Source organism: Myzus persicae, unplaced genomic scaffold, assembly GCF_001856785.1.
Source record: "Myzus persicae strain clone G006 unplaced genomic scaffold, MPER_G0061.0, whole genome shotgun sequence".
Classification (NCBI taxonomy): domain Eukaryota; kingdom Metazoa; phylum Arthropoda; class Insecta; order Hemiptera; family Aphididae; genus Myzus; species Myzus persicae.
Window position 1 is genome coordinate 533811 of NW_019100847.1, and position 23412 is coordinate 557222.

General features: G+C 28.4%; 3 protein-coding genes across 3 annotated transcripts; all 3 read left to right on the plus strand.

Annotated features, from left to right (window-relative positions):
* Nucleotides 1-1838: 1838 nt before the first annotated feature.
* LOC111026413 (T-complex protein 1 subunit delta) lies at nt 1839-17282 on the plus strand. Its single transcript, XM_022304486.1, has 10 exons — nt 1839-2107; nt 3434-3486; nt 4028-4117; nt 4726-5073; nt 5135-5296; nt 16143-16379; nt 16444-16682; nt 16745-16979; nt 17047-17160; nt 17241-17282. The coding sequence occupies exons 1-10, from the start codon at nt 2002-2004 to the stop codon at nt 17259-17261; spliced, it is 1605 nt and encodes a 534-aa protein (XP_022160178.1). The 5' UTR covers nt 1839-2001; the 3' UTR covers nt 17262-17282.
* On the plus strand, nt 13139-15363 carry LOC111026412 (lysosome membrane protein 2-like). The gene has a single exon (XM_022304485.1). The coding sequence runs from the start codon at nt 13687-13689 to the stop codon at nt 15322-15324; it is 1638 nt and encodes a 545-aa protein (XP_022160177.1). The 5' UTR covers nt 13139-13686; the 3' UTR covers nt 15325-15363.
* Nucleotides 17283-22304: 5022 nt separating the features above from the next.
* Nucleotides 22305-23192, plus strand: LOC111026439. Its single transcript, XM_022304535.1, has one exon. It carries the CDS (start codon nt 22305-22307, stop codon nt 23190-23192), a length of 888 nt encoding a protein of 295 aa, XP_022160227.1.
* Nucleotides 23193-23412: the final 220 nt, after the last annotated feature.

The window sequence follows — 23412 nt, forward strand, 5'->3', positions numbered from 1 at the left end:
TTTAGGGTTCAGACCCCCCCCCCCCCGAATTTTTTTTTTGAAATAATATTGAATAGTTTTAAATGCCTGTTATATTTGATACGTGTCACTGTGATTATAACACATAAAAAAATAAAACGGTTTAACGGTATATTTTATATTTATATTGTGTTAGATAAGCGATAACTAATCTTAATGTACTTTTGTAAAACCTAATGTATAGCTCACATAATACCTACAGTATCTAATCTTAATTAAGATTACCTCCCCCCCCCCGAAATATTTTTCTGGCTACGGCCTTGCATCCATTTAATCCCAAGTGCATTGCTTTTAAGTTTTTAACAGTAAAGAATATCGGCGAGTGTTATGTGTAGCGTCCACCGGTCCAGTAAATATAATATATCTTATCAGAATAGGGCCGCGAATTTAATGCATTTACATGTTTTTTTTGCTACAATGTATAATAAAATGTATTCGTCCAACATTTGTTTTGACTTATTTATTGTTAAAATACCAAATCTTATTTAGCATATTTTTGCATATTTCATGGGTTAGGGCATACAATTGCATGTTTTAATAATTTTTTTGTATAAATGCTTTTTTTTGTAATATTTACATTTTTTTAGTTAACCTATTCCAAATTGACATTAAAATATTGAATGTATTTATATAAACTATGACTTGTATAGTTTAATGGAAACTATTTTATTTTTACTCAGGTATTTAACGTGTATTATTGACTGAAATTGCATAAGATATTTCAACAAAGTTTAGTAAATTAACAAGTACAGCTGGAACTGTTATTTATAACAAATAACAAACAGTTCTCAAAAAAACAAAGAATTTCAATATATGTGTAATATTTAAAAAATATTAACTGGTGAAAAAGTGAACATAGGTTTGGATATACCAGAAAATTTAAACAGTAGCGATATGAGTGATATGACGTATTTCAAGTTAGCCCCAATAACTATGTCAGGCGTCTCCTTTTCTTTATATAAAACTATGTTGGCACCAAACAATAGGTCTTTCACGTTTGAAATCTAAAGAAATCATTGATTGTGGTCTTTCTCAAAGTTTACGATAGCGTCCCCCTGTAGGCTTCGGTAGCCTCCAGGGGGGGGGGAGGTTTAAAGCCCGGAGAAATTTTAATTAGTCATATAGTGTAATAATATAATGTAGTGCCATCTCTTGGATGTGACAAAATAAACATTTTCAAAAATTCTATCCTTTTTATAAAATGTTTCCTTGGAACTCTCTACACTATAAAGTACATATATAAAAAATAATATTTTATAGAATTTTAAAAATGCCTATATATAGGGGGATTTGACTCACAAATCCCTCTTGAATACATCCCCGAGTCTACAGATGGTAAGTTTAAAACATTTTGGGGAGGGGGGGGGGCTTTAGAAACTTATTGATTCTCAGTGAGCGATGGATACTGGATGGAATAGGTTTGAGAACCTGTGATATACACTATACACATTTTCTCAGTTTTCAATGATTATTGTGTTCTTGAAAATCCTGGTTATAACAGAAATGTATACCTACAGTGAAATTTCCATACTGCGAAGACTGATGGGGAAAAAAATAGAGGAATTCGTTAAATAGAATCAAATGAATTTGGTTCTCAAAAATATTTAAAAAAAATATTTACAGTACATCTTTTGTTAAAAGGAATTCGTTATAATGTTGTAATACCTATTATATTAATATTATTTATTTTCGAACCATGTTTATACAGCGACATCTAGTGATCTAAAAACATACTACAATTATTTCGTATCTAACTTCAAACTATCATCCCGTAAAACCGTAACCGTAACATATCGTAGCTCACTTTGGTTATCTAATTCAATCTTTTTTGTTGATGCTTATGAAAATATGCCCCTTTACAGCCCGCCTTGTACTACTACTACATTTCTACAGTAAACTGACTGAAAGACTGAATATTTGCGTTCTCACGGTTTTAAGTTTTCATCCATTTCAATCCGTCGAGTGTCGTTCTTGAACTCCACCATGGTTGCGTTTTCGGGATCTGGCGATTCCAAACAGGCGACGAATGCCTATAAAGACAAGAGCAAACCGGCTGAAATAAGGAAAAGCAACATCTCAGCTGCTAAAGGTTTGAACGAAACATACGACATTTATTTATTTTTCGAAATACCTATTCAAGTTTTTCATTAGAAACCAACTCCAATATTGTGTTCGGGATTTTAACTTTGAACTATAGTTACCTCGTCAATCAGCGGTAGTTAAAAAAAAAATTATAGTGTTTTCTACTTATCCGTAGTTCAGTTAAGTGTGATTTTAGTTAAAATCGCACCTATATCTAAACATAAATTATCTTAATTGAGTTGATTGGATTTCTTGTCAATGTAGAATGCAATATGCTATTTTATTGTTTTAAAATCTTCCTAAATTATCCAGAGTAATGTTCAAGCTGTATAGGCAATATAGCGATATGGAGCTAAATATTTAAAGGCAACAAATAGATGCTTATTGCTTAGTCCACTATCTCTCAATCATAATATTTTATTTATGGATTTTGCACTTGAATGCACATTTTTTTAGATAGTATTATATTGAATTATTTTTAATATGACTAAATACTGTTATAATTTATCAACTTAAATTTGGTACCTAATTAGGTATATTACGTAATATAGGTAGCTATAAAGTAAATACTTACTTTTGTTCATTTTTTATACTTCACTCACTTGTTTCATATTTGAAGTATAAGTATAACTTACTGATAATGTATTTTCATATTACATTGTGATAACTGTATGTTACATGTATGATACATGCATAGGATTTTATAAAATAAGGTAATTAATTTCAAAATGTAGTGTCCTACCTATTCTATCAGGACACAAGTAAACTCATTGTCTTTAAGCAATTTTTCCTTAATTCGGCTCTGTTGATTTATCTTGAAATGCTGTAACGTGTATATTTTTGTTTTTTTCAAAATATTTATTGTAAAGAAAACATAAATAAAACAAATTACATTATATTTAAATTTTACAATAAAGTATCTACCTCCTTAAGCACAATGCTTGTGATGGTAGTAGAGAGTTACATTATATAATCATAGATACAAATAAATATTATTGAATATTACAACTAAATTTAAAGATTATCACATAGAAAAACACGAAACAGTAAAACATAAATTTAAGAATGTTAAATTTATATTATTTCTAAAGAACTGATCATATATATATTCATTTTTACATATTATTTAATAAAGTGAATAACTATACATTAATTTTTTTTTTTATACTTGTAATTCTAAGATTCCCATTTGAAGAGTAAATTAGTTTTTTTTACATCTAGTGGCATTGTATTATGATATTTTATATAGGAGTACATTTACGGAGGGGTTTGAACCCAAATAAATGTATCATTCTTATTAATTTAATGATCAATACTTTATTTTTATTTTTAGCTGTTGCTGATGCTATCCGTACAAGTTTGGGTCCAAAAGGAATGGATAAAATGGTAAATATATGTTATCTACATATGTAATTTAATAATTATGACTTATTTAATATACTTTACTTAGATTTGGTTATAATTTATTTACTTCAGTGAATGGTAATTAAAAATATTATTTTTTAAAATAACCGTGCCAATAATATATTATTTATTTGATATATTAAGCTTTAAACGTTAAACATACTTAGCTAGTGGATGAATCCTTAATTTTGTTTTTGTATCTATACATCTTTTTATATTGTTTTTAATACCTTTTAAAAAAATGAATTTCTGTGGAGTATGACTGTACAAGTTAGCTTCAGTTTTTTTAATGTTAAAATAAATGGTGTAAGATCAACAATTGTAATTTATATTCTATACATGTTCATATACTTGCAGTAACAATATTCAATTAAAGTTCAAAGATAAGGAAACAAAAATCTGAGAAAATAATTATATTTATGAATACAATTTTATTAGAATTATAACTTAATCATTATAAATACCCATAATTTTTACATACCACTATATTATTTAATCTTTATTTCTTTAATTTAATTTATAGATCCAATCAGCAAATGGCGAAGTAGCTATAACAAATGATGGTGCTACAATTTTGAAGCAAATGAATGTTATACATCCAGCAGCAAAAATGGTACCTAATTATGTTTATTTGTTACAAATTTGAAAATTTGTATCAATACTTTTTTAACTTATTTTTTTCATAATTTTTACCATAGTATTTATTTGTAGGTAGTTAAATCATCTTTAAAGTATTTGCTGTTGAGCTTAGTTAACATTTCTATGAAACTGATATTTTATGAACAAACTCTGAAATTAAATGGCAAATCATTTAATAGGTAAACCTAATTTTTTCTTAGGTTAATGAAGTTGATTTAGGTCTGGTACAATTTAAGTACTCCTACCTACATGAATTCAAATAGTCTTACAATATTACAATAAACTGTAGTATAATTATTTTATTTTAAAATTTGATTTCAGAAAATAATTTAAATATATTAAATATATAATAAATTTAAAACGAATACTCAATTTTTCTATTGTTAAAGAATAACTTAAATATTAAATTAAATACTTTTGGAAAATTTATTTTATTAATAGATATGATTCTTAACATAAGTTTATGATTTCCTGTTAATTATTGAGGTTGGTATTTATAATTCTAACCATACAAGTTAAAACAATATATAATATTATTATGTTTATCTAAAATAGTATCATAATTTTTTTTTGTGTTTATAGTTAGTTGAATTGTCGAATGCTCAAGATGTTGAAGCTGGAGATGGTACAACTAGTGTGGTTGTTATTGCCGGAGCCCTATTGGAAGCTTCTGAAAAACTTTTGCAAAAAGGTATCCATCCTACTGGAATTTCTGACGGATTCCAAAAAGCTGCAGCCAAATCTATTGAGATTATAAAAAATATGGCTACTCCAATACTCCTAACTGACCGAGAAAGTTTAGTGAAAAGTGCTTCAACTGCTTTAAATTCTAAGGTTGTTTCTCAACAATCGTCATTATTAGCTCCTTTAGCTGTTGACGCAGTTCTAAAAGTTGTCGATCCCGCAAAAGATACCAATGTTGATCTGAAAGTATAAATAATCATAATTTGTGAATAAATAAACTTATGTTCATAATTTTTTTTCGTTTTAGGATATAAAAGTTATCAAAAAACTAGGAGGAACTGTTGAAGACACTAAGTTAATTGATGGTCTAGTGTTTACACAAAAATCTTCAAATGTAAATGGTCCTAGGAAAATTGAGAAAGCTAAAATAGGACTTATCCAATTTTGTATTTCGCCTCCAAAAACTGATGTAAGTAACATAGTGTACATAGTAATCGATATGTCCTACGTAAATATGGCGAGTCCTGTGATAAAGAAAACACCTTGTACAATTCTGCATTATAATCCGGCAGAACGGCTTGGATCAGAATAGAAATCATTGGTTTCGCTGAATTTACGTAGGACACATTATAAGATAACAATTATATATTAAGTAATATAACCTTGTATATAACCTATAAGTGTTCTAATTTTTAACTATGAGTTGATAATTATATCAATCAAAATACGATGTTTGTTAAAAAATACAATTTAATTTGTATCTATGCATAAATATTGTTAAGTAAGTTTTAACATAAAGTATAAATAATTAAATAATAACTTCTCCTAATATTGAAATCTTAAGACCAGATTTTCCATAAATAAAATTTGAATAATTATTAATTATTAATAATTTATTATTTTAATTTATTTAGTATCTAAGGTCATAAATTTAAAATTCCTTTAAGTAAAGGCTTATAATACCATAAAAAAATTTTAACATAACTTTTACTCCTTAAAAACATTAAACATTTTAAATTATAACCTACTCTTTCTATTTCTATTGAATTCATAATTACAACTAAGTAATATTGTTTTTAAAGAATACTGATTATGAAAATATTTAACATAATTAAAACAAGTACAATGTTAGTTATAAATAATAATAATAAAACATAAATTGATATAATAAATAAAATTATAAAATTGTTGGTTATAAAGATATTGTTATATAGATACTGCATAATAATATTTTTATCCTTTAGTAAAACAATAATATTAGTAAATTGCTATTTATTTTTTCTTTAAGTAGTTATAAAATTCAGTTTAGTCACCAGTGTCTGGCATACCAAAGGCCCGTGGATCAGTTTTTTTTAAGGGGCTACTTAATAAAAGAAAGGCTCCAAAAAAAAATGTATTTGTTGAAACAATTTTTCTTTGGCTAAGAGGTCAACCTTTTTCTCTTGGTGAAAACCTTGATATTCAGAAAATTTATAAGTTACTTGTGCTGTGAATTTCTCATAATTTAATTTTCATTAATTATTAATAACTTTTTCTGGACAAAATATAATACATATTTTTGAGCTATTTATTAAGTATTAAAAATACTTGGGTATTTTTTTTTTTATGAATGTTGATAATAATTTGAATGCTCTGTCCAAAATCTTAAAATTTTGTAATTGAATACAAGGCTCTTACAAATTATTATAACAAATAAAAATGATAAAATTTTGAAGCTAAAATGTGAACAAAAGTTGTTACAATATTGAATATTGACGACAATGTGCACATTTTTCATATACAAATTAGAAATCAATTAGATTTTTTAACATCTTATTTTTATTATTACTAATTTTTTTTCTTTTAAGAGTACGGTGATAGGTATGTTTAATTATTGTTTAGTAAAATAAACTATAATGTTATTTATAATTTTAATATTATATCAAATATCAAATGCTAGAGAATTCATACATACATAAGAATAGTTTTAATTCCATTGTTTAGTATACCATAGATATAATAATATACATAATGAACAAAAGTTTCTAGTCCATACCATTACTAGTTTTTTGTTAATTATTCATTTTCGTTTCTACAACAACTCATAATACCTAATTTGGAATGATATAGAGTGATGTCACTATTCATCTGGAAGTAATTATGTTAATATTTCATTTATAAGGTACCTACATAATAACAAAATGTATGTACAAACATAGTTTTTACCAATAAGAAGTTATGTAACATTATGTTAAATAAAGAATTTAAATTTTAAATATTATGTGATGTTACCAAAAACCTTAATTTTTACTTACAAAAAATATCTATGGTACTTCTATATAATTGTACTGTGATATATAGAAGTAAAACTTCTAAGTTCAAGAATGAAAATGATAAATGCTTCTTATAATTCGTTAAAACCGATTACGTACAGATATTATTGTATTATGTAAGATATTAGCTTGAAAACGCCAATTAACAATTTATCTGTAATAGTTTGAATTCTATATCTGAGCAATATGTATTTCAATAATCAATATTAATAAATAACTCTGTAAATTACAAACCTAATGCTTTAAAAAAAATAATTCATGGCGCATAATTACAGCATGCTTAACAATGACATAAATTATATGATTTTAATGGATGTTACCACCATCAAATCTTAATTGTACTAAAATAAAGTAGAACATGAATAAAATGTCAACTATTTAATATATGACAAAAGCCTTAGGAAACCTAATTACGATAAAAGTCAAATGTTTTTATATTAATAGTTGTTCCTAAAAAATAAAATAAACCGTCAGTTATTTTCACCGATAATATTTGTGAGATATGACATTACGCTAGCTAGGGACATATGAAAACTATGATTATAATTTAAATTTTATATAATGATTCTACCATTAACTCTTGATTCTATAAGCATAGGTTAAAAAATCTCTCAAGTGAAATTGTAACATTTCATTAATGTTGGAATTTCAGAAAATTATTTTGTAATTAAATATGATATATACGACACTAATCGAATGATTTATGCTTTTTATCTGAAAATTAAATAAATTACTTGAAAATAAAATAACTTATGAGTAATTTTTACCAATAATGTTGTGACATAATGATGATGGCATTATGCTAGATAGGGACATATAAAAATTATGATTCTAATTTAAATTTGTATCTGATTATACTATTAACCCTCAATTATATTGGAATAAGTTAGAATGCCTATTAATTATATGTTGAACTGTTTCATTTCATTTGTTTTAACCTTTTACTGTTTGGTGACAATAAAGCTTTGGTAGACTGGGATGAATTTAACTTAGGACACCTGTACGACATCTTTTCAGGTGATTGAGTATAAATATTATTCTGAAAGTCTGGTATAAATAAAGAGAATTATGATTTTAATTTATAATGATGACAATAAGCCTTAGGACACCTAATTACGACACAAGTCGAATGATTTGTGCTTTTTATCTGAGAAATAATTGTTATATCATTAAATATTTATTAATGAGCTTAATGAACAATAATAAATAATTAGTTATTACCAATATTGTATATGACATGATGACATTATGCTAGATAGGGACATATGAAAATTATGATTCTAATTTAAATTGTATCTGATATTACTACCATTAAAGCTTAATTAAAACAAATTGAAGTACTACTTTAAAAGAAAATTATTTATTTTATTAGCCTTAATCAATATCTGCATGATGGCGTTAAGCTTAGAACACCTAATTACAATTACTATCATAGATTTAAATTTATTTTTGATTAATGTTGACTATTACAAATTAATATTAATGAATTGACTATGATGAATTGAACTTAGGACACCTGTACGACATCTTTTCAGGTGATTGAGTATAAATATTATTCTGAAAGTCTGGTATAAATAAAGAGAATTATGATTTTAATTTATAATGATGACAATAAGCCTTAGGACACCTAATTACGACACAAGTCGAATGATTTGTGCTTTTTATCTGAGAAATAATTGTTATATCATTAAATATTTATTAATGAGCTTAATGAACAATAATAAATAATTAGTTATTACCAATATTGTATATGACATGATGACATTATGCTAGATAGGGACATATGAAAATTATGATTCTAATTTAAATTGTATCTGATATTACTACCATTAAAGCTTAATTAAAACAAATTGAAGTACTACTTTAAAAGAAAATTATTTATTTTATTAGCCTTAATCAATATCTGCATGATGGCGTTAAGCTTAGAACACCTAATTACAATTACTATCATAGATTTAAATTTATTTTTGATTAATGTTGACTATTACAAATTAATATTAATGAATTGACTATGATGAATTGAACTTAGGACACCTGTACGACATCTTTTCAGGTGATTGAGTATAAATATTATTCTGAAAGTCTGGTATAAATAAAGAGAATTATGATTTTAATTTATAATGATGACAATAAGCCTTAGGACACCTAATTACGACACAAGTCGAATGATTTGTGCTTTTTATCTGAGAAATAATTGTTATATCATTAAATATTTATTAATGAGCTTAATGAACAATAATAAATAATTAGTTATTACCAATATTGTATATGACATGATGACATTATGCTAGATAGGGACATATGAAAATTATGATTCTAATTTAAATTGTATCTGATATTACTACCATTAAAGCTTAATTAAAACAAATTGAAGTACTACTTTAAAAGAAAATTATTTATTTTATTAGCCTTAATCAATATCTGCATGATGGCGTTAAGCTTAGAACACCTAATTACAATTACTATCATAGATTTAAATTTATTTTTGATTAATGTTGACTATTACAAATTAATATTAATGAATTGACTATGATGAATTGAACTTAGGACACCTGTACGACATCTTTTCAGGTGATTGAGTATAAATATTATTCTGAAAGTCTGGTATAAATAAAGAGAATTATGATTTTAATTTATAATGATGACAATAAGCCTTAGGACACCTAATTACGACACAAGTCGAATGATTTGTGCTTTTTATCTGACTATCAAAAAATTTGTTTGAAAATAAAATAATATGTTAGTTTTTTTTTACTATTAATGTTTGTGACACATGATGACATTATGCTAGATAGGGACATATGAAAATTATGATTCTAATTAAAATTTTTTCTGATGTTACAACCATTAGTCATTGATTTTTATAACATAGATTTGACTAGCCGTTTTTAAGTTTAATTGATTCATTTTATTTGCTTTATCTTATCACTGTAAGATGACACATACTATACACCTTGGGGCACTTAATCATTATCACTATTTTTTGATTTAAAATAAGTATCTTAGTCATATTCTTGGACAGTTTCTCTTGACACGTGAGGCAATACTGTAGCTGAGGTGGAGGTCTAGGCGTCTGGACTCCACTTCCTTCATGGCTGTAGTTTTGTAATTCTATTATTCCTAGTATATTGATCTATACAAACTATACATTTAGTTTAAATATACTAATTACAGTTTTCAACAAGTACCCTTTTTTAATAACAATAGTTTTCTTATTAAAAATAACATAGTTTAAATATCTTACCTTTTAAAATAATTTAATTCACTAAATATCCATTTATCTTTTGACAGTAGGATTTAATACTTTATTAAACTCTATGAAATCTTCATAATAAACACTATATGTTTGATCCTGTTCAATAAACATATTAGAAGTCCATCTAATCTTTCTTGAGAATTAATCAATATCTGGTTTTGAGATGGATCTTTTATCAGTGCAACCTGTTACTGGCGTAGTAATAAATAATTTTAAACCTAAGCAGACACTGAAAAAAATGGTTTTTCCACCACAAAATGTGAACCATTTCATTTGTTCTTATTTGTTAAATAAATTTGTAGGATTTTAGGACTTATTTGTTGTTAGGTATCGTATAAGAAATTAGTATTGTCACAGAATAAACCAGTAACCATAGTTAAAAATGTTTTATCTGTTATTATTAAAAATATATAATATACCTATGTATAATATAATACTATACAATATCTTTTTTATACAATATAATTGTATTTCTTAATAATATGAAATAAATTGCTTGCTGAAAATATTTATAAAAACTGTATTATATAAGTACTTTGATGGAGGATCTTGTGGGGTTAGATTTGGTTTTTTTTATCTTTCTTCTGCGGATGCTTATGATCTCCGTGATTAGTATTTAAATATTATAAATTACTATGTTGCTTGCAGTGTATACTATAGAAATCTTGCATGCATTTAAAATTATTATAAATTCCCCTTTACACATAATTTGTACCCATTACAACCTTTAGTTGATTACAGTTTATTCTTCAGTCTTGGATTATATTAAATATAAATATATATAAACAATAATATATTCTATACACTCAATATTTATTTTTTATTGGGTACTATGAACTATTTATTATTTTAAACAAGGAATAAAGATTTTAGTTGTTTAGTTGTAATATAAAAGTCAAATGAATTGTGATTTTTAAATATCTTCGCAGATGATTCAGTATAAAAGTCAAACTGTGTGTTTCGTATAATAAAAAAGAACTGAGAATTAAATGGACCTTAAAATATTTATAATGATGACAAAAAGCCTTAGGACACCTAATTACGACACAAGTCGAATGATTTTTGCTTTTTATCTGAGTAATAATTGTTATATCATTAAATATTTAACAATGAGCTTAATGAACAATAATTAATAATTAATTATTATTAAAAACTTTATTTATATTGATTTATATCAATATATGATGCTAATATTCTAATATTCACTTTCTCCTTCAAATTTGAAATATGTGCCAAAATAATCAATATACATCAATTTATGCTTTAATATGCATTTTTAACAATTTTTATTTCACAACATTGTTTTAATTGTGAGATATTCATATGTATATTATAATGGTAAACTATTGGACTTCAGCTAGAGTAGGAATATAATCACAATTGCTGTCCACTGTTAAAACAATGTATTTTTGTTGAATGGTTCCACTTTTCGTTAAAAGTATTTATAAGTGATTGATATTTTTAATTTGTTTATTTTAAAAACTAATAATCAATTGTCATGGAAAAATATGTATTTATAAAAGTTGAAAAGTGTAAAACAAAATTTGGACATTTGAATTTTGAATTTTTGATACACGTATGCTTATACAGTATGAATATAACTGTGCAGGATAGCCAACATGTTTAGTGAACGGTACAAAAACTTATGATTAAGTGCTATAAGCCTATAACACTGTGTTTCTTTTAACAAAATGATAAAAAAAATGTTCTTGTACCATAATATTAAAATTAATAATAAATAAATATTTTTTTCCACAATTTATGAAAAATAGTCCAAAGTATGCTATAGAGTTAAATATTCTCAACTACACAAAAAAAACTTTTTTCTACGAACTCAGACTTTAACGAATCATCCACATGTTTTAAGACTGCATAGACCCATTATCAATGTGTAAAAACATAAAAATTTGGTCTTCAGTTATTACTTATAAGCTATTACCAATACTGTGCTAGACGGACATTTGAAAATTATGATTCTTGTTTAAATATTATCAAATATTACTGTCATAGCTCTTGATTAGAACAAATTAAAGTACAACTTTACACGTTCAATTTTTATTTTACGAGTTTTAATCAATTTCTGTATGATGACACATTTAACATTGTTAAAACGACAATGATGAATTGAACTTAGGACACCTGTACTACATCTTATTAGATGATTGAGTAGAAACATTATACAGAAAATCTGGTGTATTATAAAAAAATTATGATTTTAATTTATAATGATGACAAAAAGCCTTAGGACACCTAATTACGACTCAAGTCGAATGATTTGTGCTTTTTATCTGAGTATTAAATAATTTGTTTGAAAATAAAATAATTTTTTTTTTGTAGTTTTTACCGTTAATGTATAATGTTTAATGTTTGTAACATATGATAACATGCTAGATTAGCGATATATCATATATGTGATTTATGGTTAAAACTTACATCTAAAGTAACATTGTTCTAATGTTAATTTAATTGGAAATATATTATTTTTTTTACTTAAAGAAATGCACAACTTGTACCTTTAAGCACAATAAGTATACATATGCAATGACAGAATAAAATTAAAAAGCAAATTTTGAATAAGAAGCCACCTATTTGTGACACTTGACTGGGTGGTAAATAATTCAATAATTTTACCTTTATATTTTTTAAAAAAATTTTCTTATAAATAATAGGCTTATAAATACATTTTAGGTTGAAGTTTTTCTTACATTTTTCACATTTATTCGTATTAAAACGTTTTTATAGGTTATGTTGATTTATAATTATCTATTTAAATATGTTCATTCGATATACATTTTAGTTATTGGTTTTATGCATGTGATAGAATTACACAGAAATACTTCACAAGGTGTGAATGTTGACTAAAAACGTATAATTTATTATTGTACGCTCGATACCCTTTGATCTTGAATAAGATTTCAATTTCAATCTTTTGTTCTAACTATTATTCTACATTGTTTTTATTGAGAGCTATTCCGAAACGAACCATTCGTCATTGAGCTGTAAATGTTTATCATCAAGTCCAATGTCTATTTATCTATGTAGCACGTAGGAAATAAAAAAAATATTAGTGATAATTAACCACAGTATACATTTATTATTTACTGAAACAAGACTGCTAGTATTGTTGTAAAGAAACGATGTTCCATTAAACATATTTTAATATTAAAAATGAATTAACACTTCAAATTGCAATATTCCGGGTATCCGAGAAAGTTTTACAGTGTTGTGTTTATACGTGAAATATCTTACCGAGTACAAATTTATACGTCGTAGGAGACTCGATTGTTTAAAATGTTGCAAGGAACGTGTGAAAAATCAAACGATTTAAAAATGAACGCCGCTAGTGGCGGATGGTCGGCCGTAAAATTACTCGAAAAGCTGAAATTCTGCAACAGCGGTATTATAAAAATTGGCACTCTTGAGCGCGAGCGTTCGTCGACCAAAAATCAGGAGCTCTATGAAACCGGCAGCAATTCGATACCTTCGGGTTTTGTGTTTCTGGTCGTGTTGATCGGCCTGAGTGGAATATTTACGATCATCATGTGGTTCACGGAGTTCTACATGTTCCAAATCTTACAGTTCGTGACCATAACGCAGGGTAGCGCCTCATACAACATGTGGCAAAACCCGCCCGTCAAGCCTTACGTGTCGATTTACCCGTTCAACTATACCAACATCAATCGGGTGCTGAAATACGGCGATACGCCCATAGTCCAAGAGCTAGGACCGTTCGTCTACAAAGAGACTGTCGAACGGATTAACGTGGAGTTCAACGCCAACGGTACGGTCACATATCAGGAGCGGCGGAGTAACGAGTTCGTGCCAGAGATGTCGCAAGGCGACCCGAAACGATTGACCATAACCGTACCGAACTTGCCGCTAATCAGCGCCATATCGAAGAGCGCCGACACGTTTTACCTTACCCAAAAGTTCATGTCGTTGTTTTTGGACGGGTTCAAGGTGAAACCGTTCCTGGATCTAAAGATTGACGACTACTTTTGGGGCTACGAGGATAGCATATACACTCTGGCTCAAAGCCTGGCGTCGACAGTGCACAGGGACGCCCAGCTGTCCAAATTCGGCATAGTTACTGGGCGGCGCGGCGCGTCGTCCGACCGGATCACGATCCACAGTGGAGTCGGCAACCTGAACGAGCTCGGCGTCATCACCCGCTACAACGGGCTGGACGCACTGGACGTGTGGAAGACAGACGAGTGCAACCGGTTGGACGGCAGCGATGGGTCCCAGTTTCCACCGACCACGTTGAATCGCAAGTCGAAACTGTTCGTGTTCCACATGGACTTGTGTCGTCGGTTCCCACTGGTCTACAAGGAAGACATCGAAACGGTGCCCGGGGTGACAGCATTCCGTTTCCAGGCGCCCAGAAACGTGTTTGATACACCCAACACAAACCCGGATAACGACTGTTATTACACCTCGGAAACGTCTCCTCCATCGGGAGTGTTCAATTCGTCGCCATGCAACGGCGCTCCGGTAATGATGTCGTTCCCGCACTTCTATTTGGGCGACCCGGAGCTGAGAAGAGACATTCTCGGGCTGTCGCCAGATCCTGAGCTGCACGAGACCTTTATTGATATTCATTCGAAGTTAGGAGTATCCTTGGGAGGTCGGTCCAGGTTTCAAGTCAATATCATGTTAAAGAAAGCCGATGGGATATCACATTTCAAAAATTTCAAGCAGGGAATAATACTGCCAGTAGCATGGATAGAAGTGAAAGTTGACAAACTTCCTGACGACATCAAGAGAACTCTTCAACAGACTTCTATTAGTATCAACCTTGGTGAGATATTGTTGAAGTGGACGTCGTTATTGACTCTTACATTGTCAATGGTTTTTTTGGTCAGAAAAATCATATTAAAAGATTGTTTTATGTCTAATGAGAAACAAATTTTACCTATGAATAAATAATTGTTATGTACTAAATAAAATATGTATTATCTACTATAATTTGTATATTATTTATTTTGAATGTAAATGCATTAATAGTTTACATTTTACGTAATTGTGTAATATATTGTATTCATGTGTAGTTAATTATGTGATACTTCAAACTATGCTATGATTTTGATCTTTTTATTTTATGGTAATGTAAAAACTGTTATATTTTATATCTTTGTATTTTTAAAATGCGTTTTTTTGTGTTGAACTTGTTATTGTTATTTTTTTTTACTTTAGATCAAATTGATTATACATAATATATTAACTAATAATTTATAAAAAAAATTTTTAATATACAATGAACAAATAATAATCCATTTTTTTAAAGCTATTATTTCAATGATAATGAATTTATAAATTCTGATATTGTTATATCAATGATTTTAATTTTAACTTATATTACTTAATGTACATAATGTTTATCATAAATTACTAATTACATGACATGATAATCAAATCATCCATGTTATAATTCGACGAAATAAATAGATAAATATTTCTGATTAGAAATTGTATTTACTGATATTATTTATTTGATTCCTGAACGTAATCGGAGTACTAACTTTTAGATATAGATCTTAGAAGAATTATCTTGGTTGAGGTTTTATTTCATTAAAAATATTTTAAAATATTTATGGAGTTATTACTTATTATTGAGTCTTTAAGTGAATATAATTGCTTATAATTATTAAATAATATTATTTTATGTAATCAGGTTATATAATTTGTACGTCATTAAATGATTATTTTAAGCAATGTTTTAATAATTAACTTTGTTTTTGTTTTAGATGGATTATAATGTAGTGGTTTCCGATTACACTGCTATGGATCGTGTATTACGTGAAGAACGTGCTTACATTTTGAACATTGTTAAACAAATTAAAAAAGCTGGTTGTAATGTCTTATTGATTCAAAAGTCAATACTGCGTGATGCATTGTCTGAATTGGCTATACATTTCTTAGACAAGATTAAATGTATGGTTATCAACAATATAGAGAGAGAGGATATTGATTATGTCTGCAAGGTATATTATTGAAATTTAAAAAAATAAATCTGTATGAAAATAATTTGTTATAATTATATTCTAGACATTGAATTGTAGACCAATTGCAAGTCTTGATCACTTTGTCGCTGAAAACCTTGTATCAGCAGACCTGGTGGAAGATGTCATGACTGGTAATAGTCATTTTGTACAAATCACTGGCATCAACAATCCAGGTAGAACAGTTAGTATCATAGTGCGAGGTTCTAATAAATTGGTCTTGGAAGAAGCTGAACGATCAATTCATGATGCATTGTGTGTTATCAGATGTTTAGTGAAACACAGGTGAGTCATTGAAGAGTGTATTATCAATTTTGTATTTTTGTATGAATTTTGAATCATTTTAGAGCATTGTTAGCTGGAGGTGGTGCACCTGAAATCGAAATCAGTTTAAAATTAGCTGAACTAGCAAGATTAGTTACTGGGGTCGATGCTTACTGTTATAGAGCTTTTGCCCAAGCTTTAGAAGTCATACCTTTAACATTGGCTGAAAATGCTGGTCTTAACCCCATAACCACAGTTACTGAGTTGCGTAATAGACATTCTCAAGGCGAAGTTACTGCGGGTATTAATGTCCGAAAGGTAGGTGTTAAAAATAATAAATATCTGAAGTATATGCATAAACTAACTTTTTAATTGTATTTTGGAGGGAGCAATAACTAATATTCTAGAAGAAAATGTTGTACAACCGTTGTTGGTATCCATTAGTGCTATAACTTTGGCTTCAGAGACCGTGCGCAGCATTTTGAAAATTGATGATATTGTAAGTAATGATTTGTGTACAAAAACATAACTCAATTAATAGTTGAATAGTTGTTTACTTAATAATTTAATTTATTTTAGGTCAATACTAGAGGATATTAAAAGTTTCTATGTATTAATTTCTCCGGTAAGTAACAATTTATGCAACTATTTAATTATAATTCTTATTTATACAATAAATTTTGTTTTCAGATCCAGAGGAAAGACTGCACATATAATATAACTAACATCCTAATAATCTAATTGGATCAAAAGTAAAATATTTAAGCACAAGCTTAATAATTAATAAGTTTGCCCTGTGCAAATAATTTTTTGTTGGAATTTTTTTTTACTTAATAATAATTAATAACAATACACATACAAATTACTATTTATCTAAATATTTTATTATTTATGTCCTTCTTGTGTAGCGCCTTTTTTATTTATATTATTATGATCAAATGTATATTTTATGAATTTAATGATTAATAAATATTACATTATTTAATTTCTGCTAATTTTTGAAACATAAAAAATAAAATAATTTCAAAAGCATTATAAAATAATACATTATTCTTTTTTGTAGTACTAAACTACTAACATAATTTATAACTCAATAATTAAAATACATTACCTTTTTTATTTTATTTTCTCGTTATAAAGCATTTGACAAATATATTTACACGCTTTGTGTAACAATCATAAACTGTTAGATACAATCAAAAGGTTATGATAGTGGCCAAAAACTAAACTAATTTGTTGAAGTAATCTGTGTATAGGATGATTGTTACTATATGAGATAGATTACAAAGGAAATTTAAAAATCTTGCGAATTAGTACAACGATTTGACAACCGATTAGTTTGATTTTGCGTTTTTTGCCAACGAGGTATGTAAGAAAAATAGAGAGCCACGAAAGTATTGAATTTACAATAATTTTTTTTCTTCACCTTAAATTGGTAAAACTAAAAAGTTATTTAATCGTCAACTCTGAGATAAGATTCCTATAGTAAATAGAAAACCGTCCATATTGGAAGGTTAATTTAAATTACAGAAAGAAAGGAATATTTAGGAAACGATTTTTTTGTCAAGGTACTAACTTAAAATGTTCTTTTAATATTTATGTTAGTAATTGATAGACATAATACAATAATAAACACGATGTAATTGTCATAATATTTTGATTCTCTATAGGTACTATTTACAGGTATTTAAATTTAAAACCATCAGCATTGTTTACAATCATTTTTTGATAGTTAAAATTTTTGTTTGTAAGTCAAATCAATAGAAAAAATATCAGAATCATACAGCAGTATTACACCTATTGGTGTTTTTCATTTTTTTTAAGCTTACAAAAGCTTGCATTGCTGAAATTCTCCAAAATCACAAAAATGTGAAAAATATTTTGTTGTTAGAAGTTAACTCAGAATGTATTTTTAAACATCAAAGTCTATAAATATATTCCTATACTTCACTATTAGTTTAGAGTCTGTCTCTACTAAAAATAGTTTTTCGTTTGGTGTGAACTCAAATAGTGCAATATTAAAGCAACACTCAGTGATTCATCCTCTTAAGTATACCATTTTAAAAGATCTATTTCATTGAAAACCTATTATAGAAAAGTTCGAATTTATCGGTTTTTTAGAGTAGACGCCTTAATAATTAGACTTTTTTACCAACATCATTAAAGAATTGTCGAAATTTATGAGGGTCGATACTCATATTATGTCAAAAGTAGTGGCTCAAATTTTAAAATTAAAAAAACATAAGTTTCAGAAAATTAAGCACTACCAATAATATTCAACTAGGTACAACGTACATTCGATTAAAGAAATATCCATAAACATTTAAAAGTCATAACGCATAATATACTTTGAATTGCTTAAAAAAATAAGCAATTTCTTTTTATTAAATTTCAGAGTTTGACCCATCGGGTTTTGACTCGATATCGGTGGATGGTTCGTTTTGATAACCGGCCGTTAGAATGGGCGCTCACGAATTACCTCCAGACTCAAAAAATATTATTAACTTCATTTTTATTTAGTTACCCTCATAGGTAGTATAAGTAACCTTAGTACCTATTTAGGTAGTAGACCATTAGCATATGCCAAATACCGAATAAAGCTTATGGAATGAAAAAACGAAAATCCAATGATAATCTACTTGGCTATACCTACGCATAATGATAACTAATATTTTATTTATAGCTAATACCATTGATTATAAATAAATTATAGTAAAGAATTTTAATGTTATACTAAAAGTGTTTAGTAGGTAATAAATATCCCTTCAATGACTTCCATACTGAATTGTATCAAACAGGAAATAATACTAAATGTTTTTGTGTATTTATTATATGCATTTATTGGTTAAAACAGAGAATAATATTAAATTAGAATATATTTATTTATCCAGTGTGTGTATTCTTTCCAGTTGCTTATTTATTATCTAAATCAAAATTGTACTACGTAAATATTATTGTTTGATTGTTACGGACAGTTTACACGAATCATCAAATTAAATAATCAAATAATTTTAATTTTAAATTAAATTATTAAAATTATATCACCGTTCAATAAATTAAAATTTTTAAAATTTTTTTTATGGTTTTCATAGTTAAAAATTAAACTAAATGGTTAGATAAATAGGTACATTTTACATTAAAATAAATTGAATTTATACGTACTAATTGTTAGTATTGCTAGTAAAAAAGATAAATAATAATTTGTTATTTATGTGATACTATAAATGGTCTTGCCGTAAAATCTTAGATGCAGAGTACTTAGTTAAATAAATGGAATCGAAATTGATCAAAATATTGATAAATGAAAAACTAAAAAAATTGAATTTGGGTGATAATGAGTTACAGCTCAATTTCTAAATCAAGTATGAGTTGAGACCCTCGTTTATTAAAGGAATGTATGCATTTCGCCGAGGATTATGGGAGGGACGTCCGAATCGCGGCCATAATAGTTCACACTTTACATCTATGCAAGGGATTGCTAACGGACAATTATTTCAACCAAGAATCGTCGACTTCTACACCCCACGCGGGTGCACTTCGCTATTTCTTTTACATACAGCCGCACACACTATAATGACCATTTAAAAGGCACACATTTACCAGACCCTGGCCTTGACCTAACCTGATCTTGAATAAAATGAAATAGGTACTCCAAAATATCATGTGATGAGAAATAGCTTGTAACAAGACTTTGAGATCTAGTTAATCATTTACGATCAAACACTATTATGATTTAATCGATTATCACTCGGGCCGCAACTCACTAACGGCCTTAATTTAGTATTGCTGAATTTCACAGGACAAAAATACTATCAGCTGTTGGCAATAATATATAAGCAGATAACTTACGGTAGTCTGTAATAGAATAAAAGTTGTATGTAGGTTGTTTTTATATTTTATTTGATTTTAATTAGAATTATTAATTATAAGATATTTATAATATTGTTTTTCTCTAAAACCATAGAATGATTTAAAAATAACAATGGTTTAAAACCAATTTTGAAATTGAATTATCTAGTTATGCTAATCAGATATTTTTTATTTTAAAAGCCATGAAAATTGAATGTTGAAAAAATGCACAGGTAGGTACTATCTAAATTATATTTGATATTAAAAAACAGTAAACATTGGAGTTTTACACTTTATGGTTTATACACATGTAAGATTCATCTAGATTTTTTTAATAATATAAAATAATAGCTAAAAATAAATTGAATAAGAAACTTAGTGTGAAACGCTGTGTCTGTCTACATTCAGTCGCTTATTCGCACTGGGTGTACACACCCGCCGTCGTTGCTAATACAATATGTGTTTTAAACCAGCTGTTTCCCTGTAGAATACGCTAATTCATAGTTATTTAAATTTAATAACTTACCCACTTCTATTCAAAAGAAAATACTCGGTTATAATTCATAAGTTTAATAACAAAATTATAAAATATTCATAAAATATTACGATTTATAATAAATCTAGTGATTTATGTAAATAGTATTTAATAAATTGAAGACAAATATTTAAGCCATTTCTGTTGTTGATCGAAATAATTAAATTGGTTTTAATTTGTATTGCAATTTCTTATTTTATTGATTAATTATATTTTTTGTATTTCTGTGTGATATACAACTTGGTATCATAATCACTATACAATAGTAATTCAAATAGAAAGTTAATTAAATTATCATTTGATTAAAAAAAAACCATTAAGAAATAAAAATGACTATTAATTTCTAACAAAAATGATTTATATAGATCGATGAGAGAATAAACACCAAAAATGTTTCATACCATGAACTGGATAAAAAGAAAAAAAAACAAGATTAATATTAATCATATTAATATCATTTCATTTTATGTGTTTAAAAATGATTAATAAATATTCTGAAGTAGTTTGGTCTGAAAGACCGGTTGCCTTGGGAAATGAAGAGTCGTTGGAATTCTTTTCCATATATCTGATGAGTATTTATGTAGAATTTATAAAGTATAAACAGATGTTGGAGCATCGAGTGTCGTGAGTGCGTTGGCCAGACTATTATAGAGGCTCGTACACGACTGTCCTGGCGAGCCGGTTCTTACAGTACGATGCAAAGACGATGATCTTCGTGGATAATACTGATATATGGGATGGAGTGGACCACCACCACTGAAGTTGCTGCTGATCGGTAAATCGGACTCGGTGACGTGGTACTAGAACAAATAGTCGTTGTGGAACAACGGGACGTTAATCTAACGCTTCGATATTCAGGTATGTGGACTGGTATGTTCATGTCCTCAACACCACCCAATCAAAATGTTGAAATTATTCATTAATCAAGTCTCCATTTAGAAGAATAATAAAACCAAAAATCTAAGGGTGGGGCTGGAGACTCATGTCCAAAGCCATCCGTATTATTGAAAACACATTTTAAAATAATTATTGAACCATAATTTAGCAGCCAATTAGCAACGATTTCCAAGGGGGTCATAATAATTTCAAAGCCAATATTTCGTCCGCAAGAGAATTTTCCGAAATTCGCACATGACTCCAGTACCACATTGAATAATTATTTTAATTTGTGTTGATAGTTTGAGCGGACACCCTAAGATTTTTTGGTTTTATGATTAAGTAGATCAATGGCTTGCAAATTGTTTCAATCGTCTTTCAAAATGTCAATTACGGTGATGTGTGCTGACCGTCTAGGCTTAAAATGTGAGCGGTGGACTTCCCCGGTGACTGGTTTAGGTGGCGCGCCTATTGTAAATGTACAAGGTCGTGTTGAATTGTCCGTACAACCTCGTTTTGCGATTGAACCCGTATTAGCAATACATGCATGGGTGTTACCGTCGATTACGGCTGATATGCCGCGCAGTGCTTTGCCTCATACCGAGAAGGGCCGTTATACAAATCTAGCGTTGGCCGATCCGTCGTTCGACGTTCCCTCTCCCGTAGATTTGTTGTTAGGTGGGGACGTATTCCCGTCGATAATGGACGGTCGAAAAGTGGTGGTAGACGAAAATCTTCCCGCAGCGTTTAGCTCAGTTTTTGGTTGGGTACTGATTGGCCCCGTATCTGATGTCGATGTACCTACCTATCACTCAATGCCGGTATCCTTGACAGTATCTATTGAAGGGTTAATGGAAAAATTCTGGCACGTGGAGGAGCCGGTTACCGCACCCGAGAGTTTTACAGATGAAGGGCGATGTGAGTCTATTTTCCGCAATGAACACGTGCGCCTACCGTCGGGTCGGTTCTCGGTACCGTTACCGTTTCGTGCTCCAGTATGCGATGACGTATTCGTCGGGTCACGGGACACTGCTGTACGACGTTTCGAATCGCTAGAGCGCAAGTTATCGCGGGACCGTAAACTCCGGGAATTGTATATTAGTTTCATGCGCGATTATTTATCATTAGGACACATGTCGATTGCAACGTCACCGGGCACGTATTATATCCCGCACCACGCCGTGTATCGGCCGGAAGTTGATGATAGTAAATTACGCGTAGTGTTCGACGCGTCAGCTGGGAATTATCACGGACCGTCATTAAACAGGTAGAGAAAAAAATAAAAATAAAATAAAAACAAGGAAAGGAAAAACAAAAAGGCCTAAATAGTATAATATTCCGCTAAATAAAAAACGAACAAATACCGTAGATTACCTATGTGCAGTTGAATAGTGTGCAATTGCAAGTAAAAAAATACCAAAAATACTTAAAATACTCATAATGTAATTTTACAAGTATTTAAATAAATTTTAACCTACTTGTTTACCTATA

Excerpts from the sequence above, each read along its gene's own strand:
- LOC111026412 (XM_022304485.1), top strand. The coding sequence starts at position 13,687 with ATGTTGCAAGGAACGTGTGAAAAATCAAACGATTTAAAAATGAACGCC.
- LOC111026413 (XM_022304486.1), top strand. The coding sequence starts at position 2,002 with ATGGTTGCGTTTTCGGGATCTGGCGATTCCAAACAGGCGACGAATGCC. Across the intron at positions 3,487-4,027 it reads CAAAAGGAATGGATAAAATG|ATCCAATCAGCAAATGGCGA; the intron begins GTAAATATATGT and ends TTTAATTTATAG. Across the intron at positions 5,297-16,142 it reads TTTCGCCTCCAAAAACTGAT|ATGGATTATAATGTAGTGGT; the intron begins GTAAGTAACATA and ends TTTTTGTTTTAG.
- LOC111026439 (XM_022304535.1), top strand. The coding sequence starts at position 22,305 with ATGTCAATTACGGTGATGTGTGCTGACCGTCTAGGCTTAAAATGTGAG.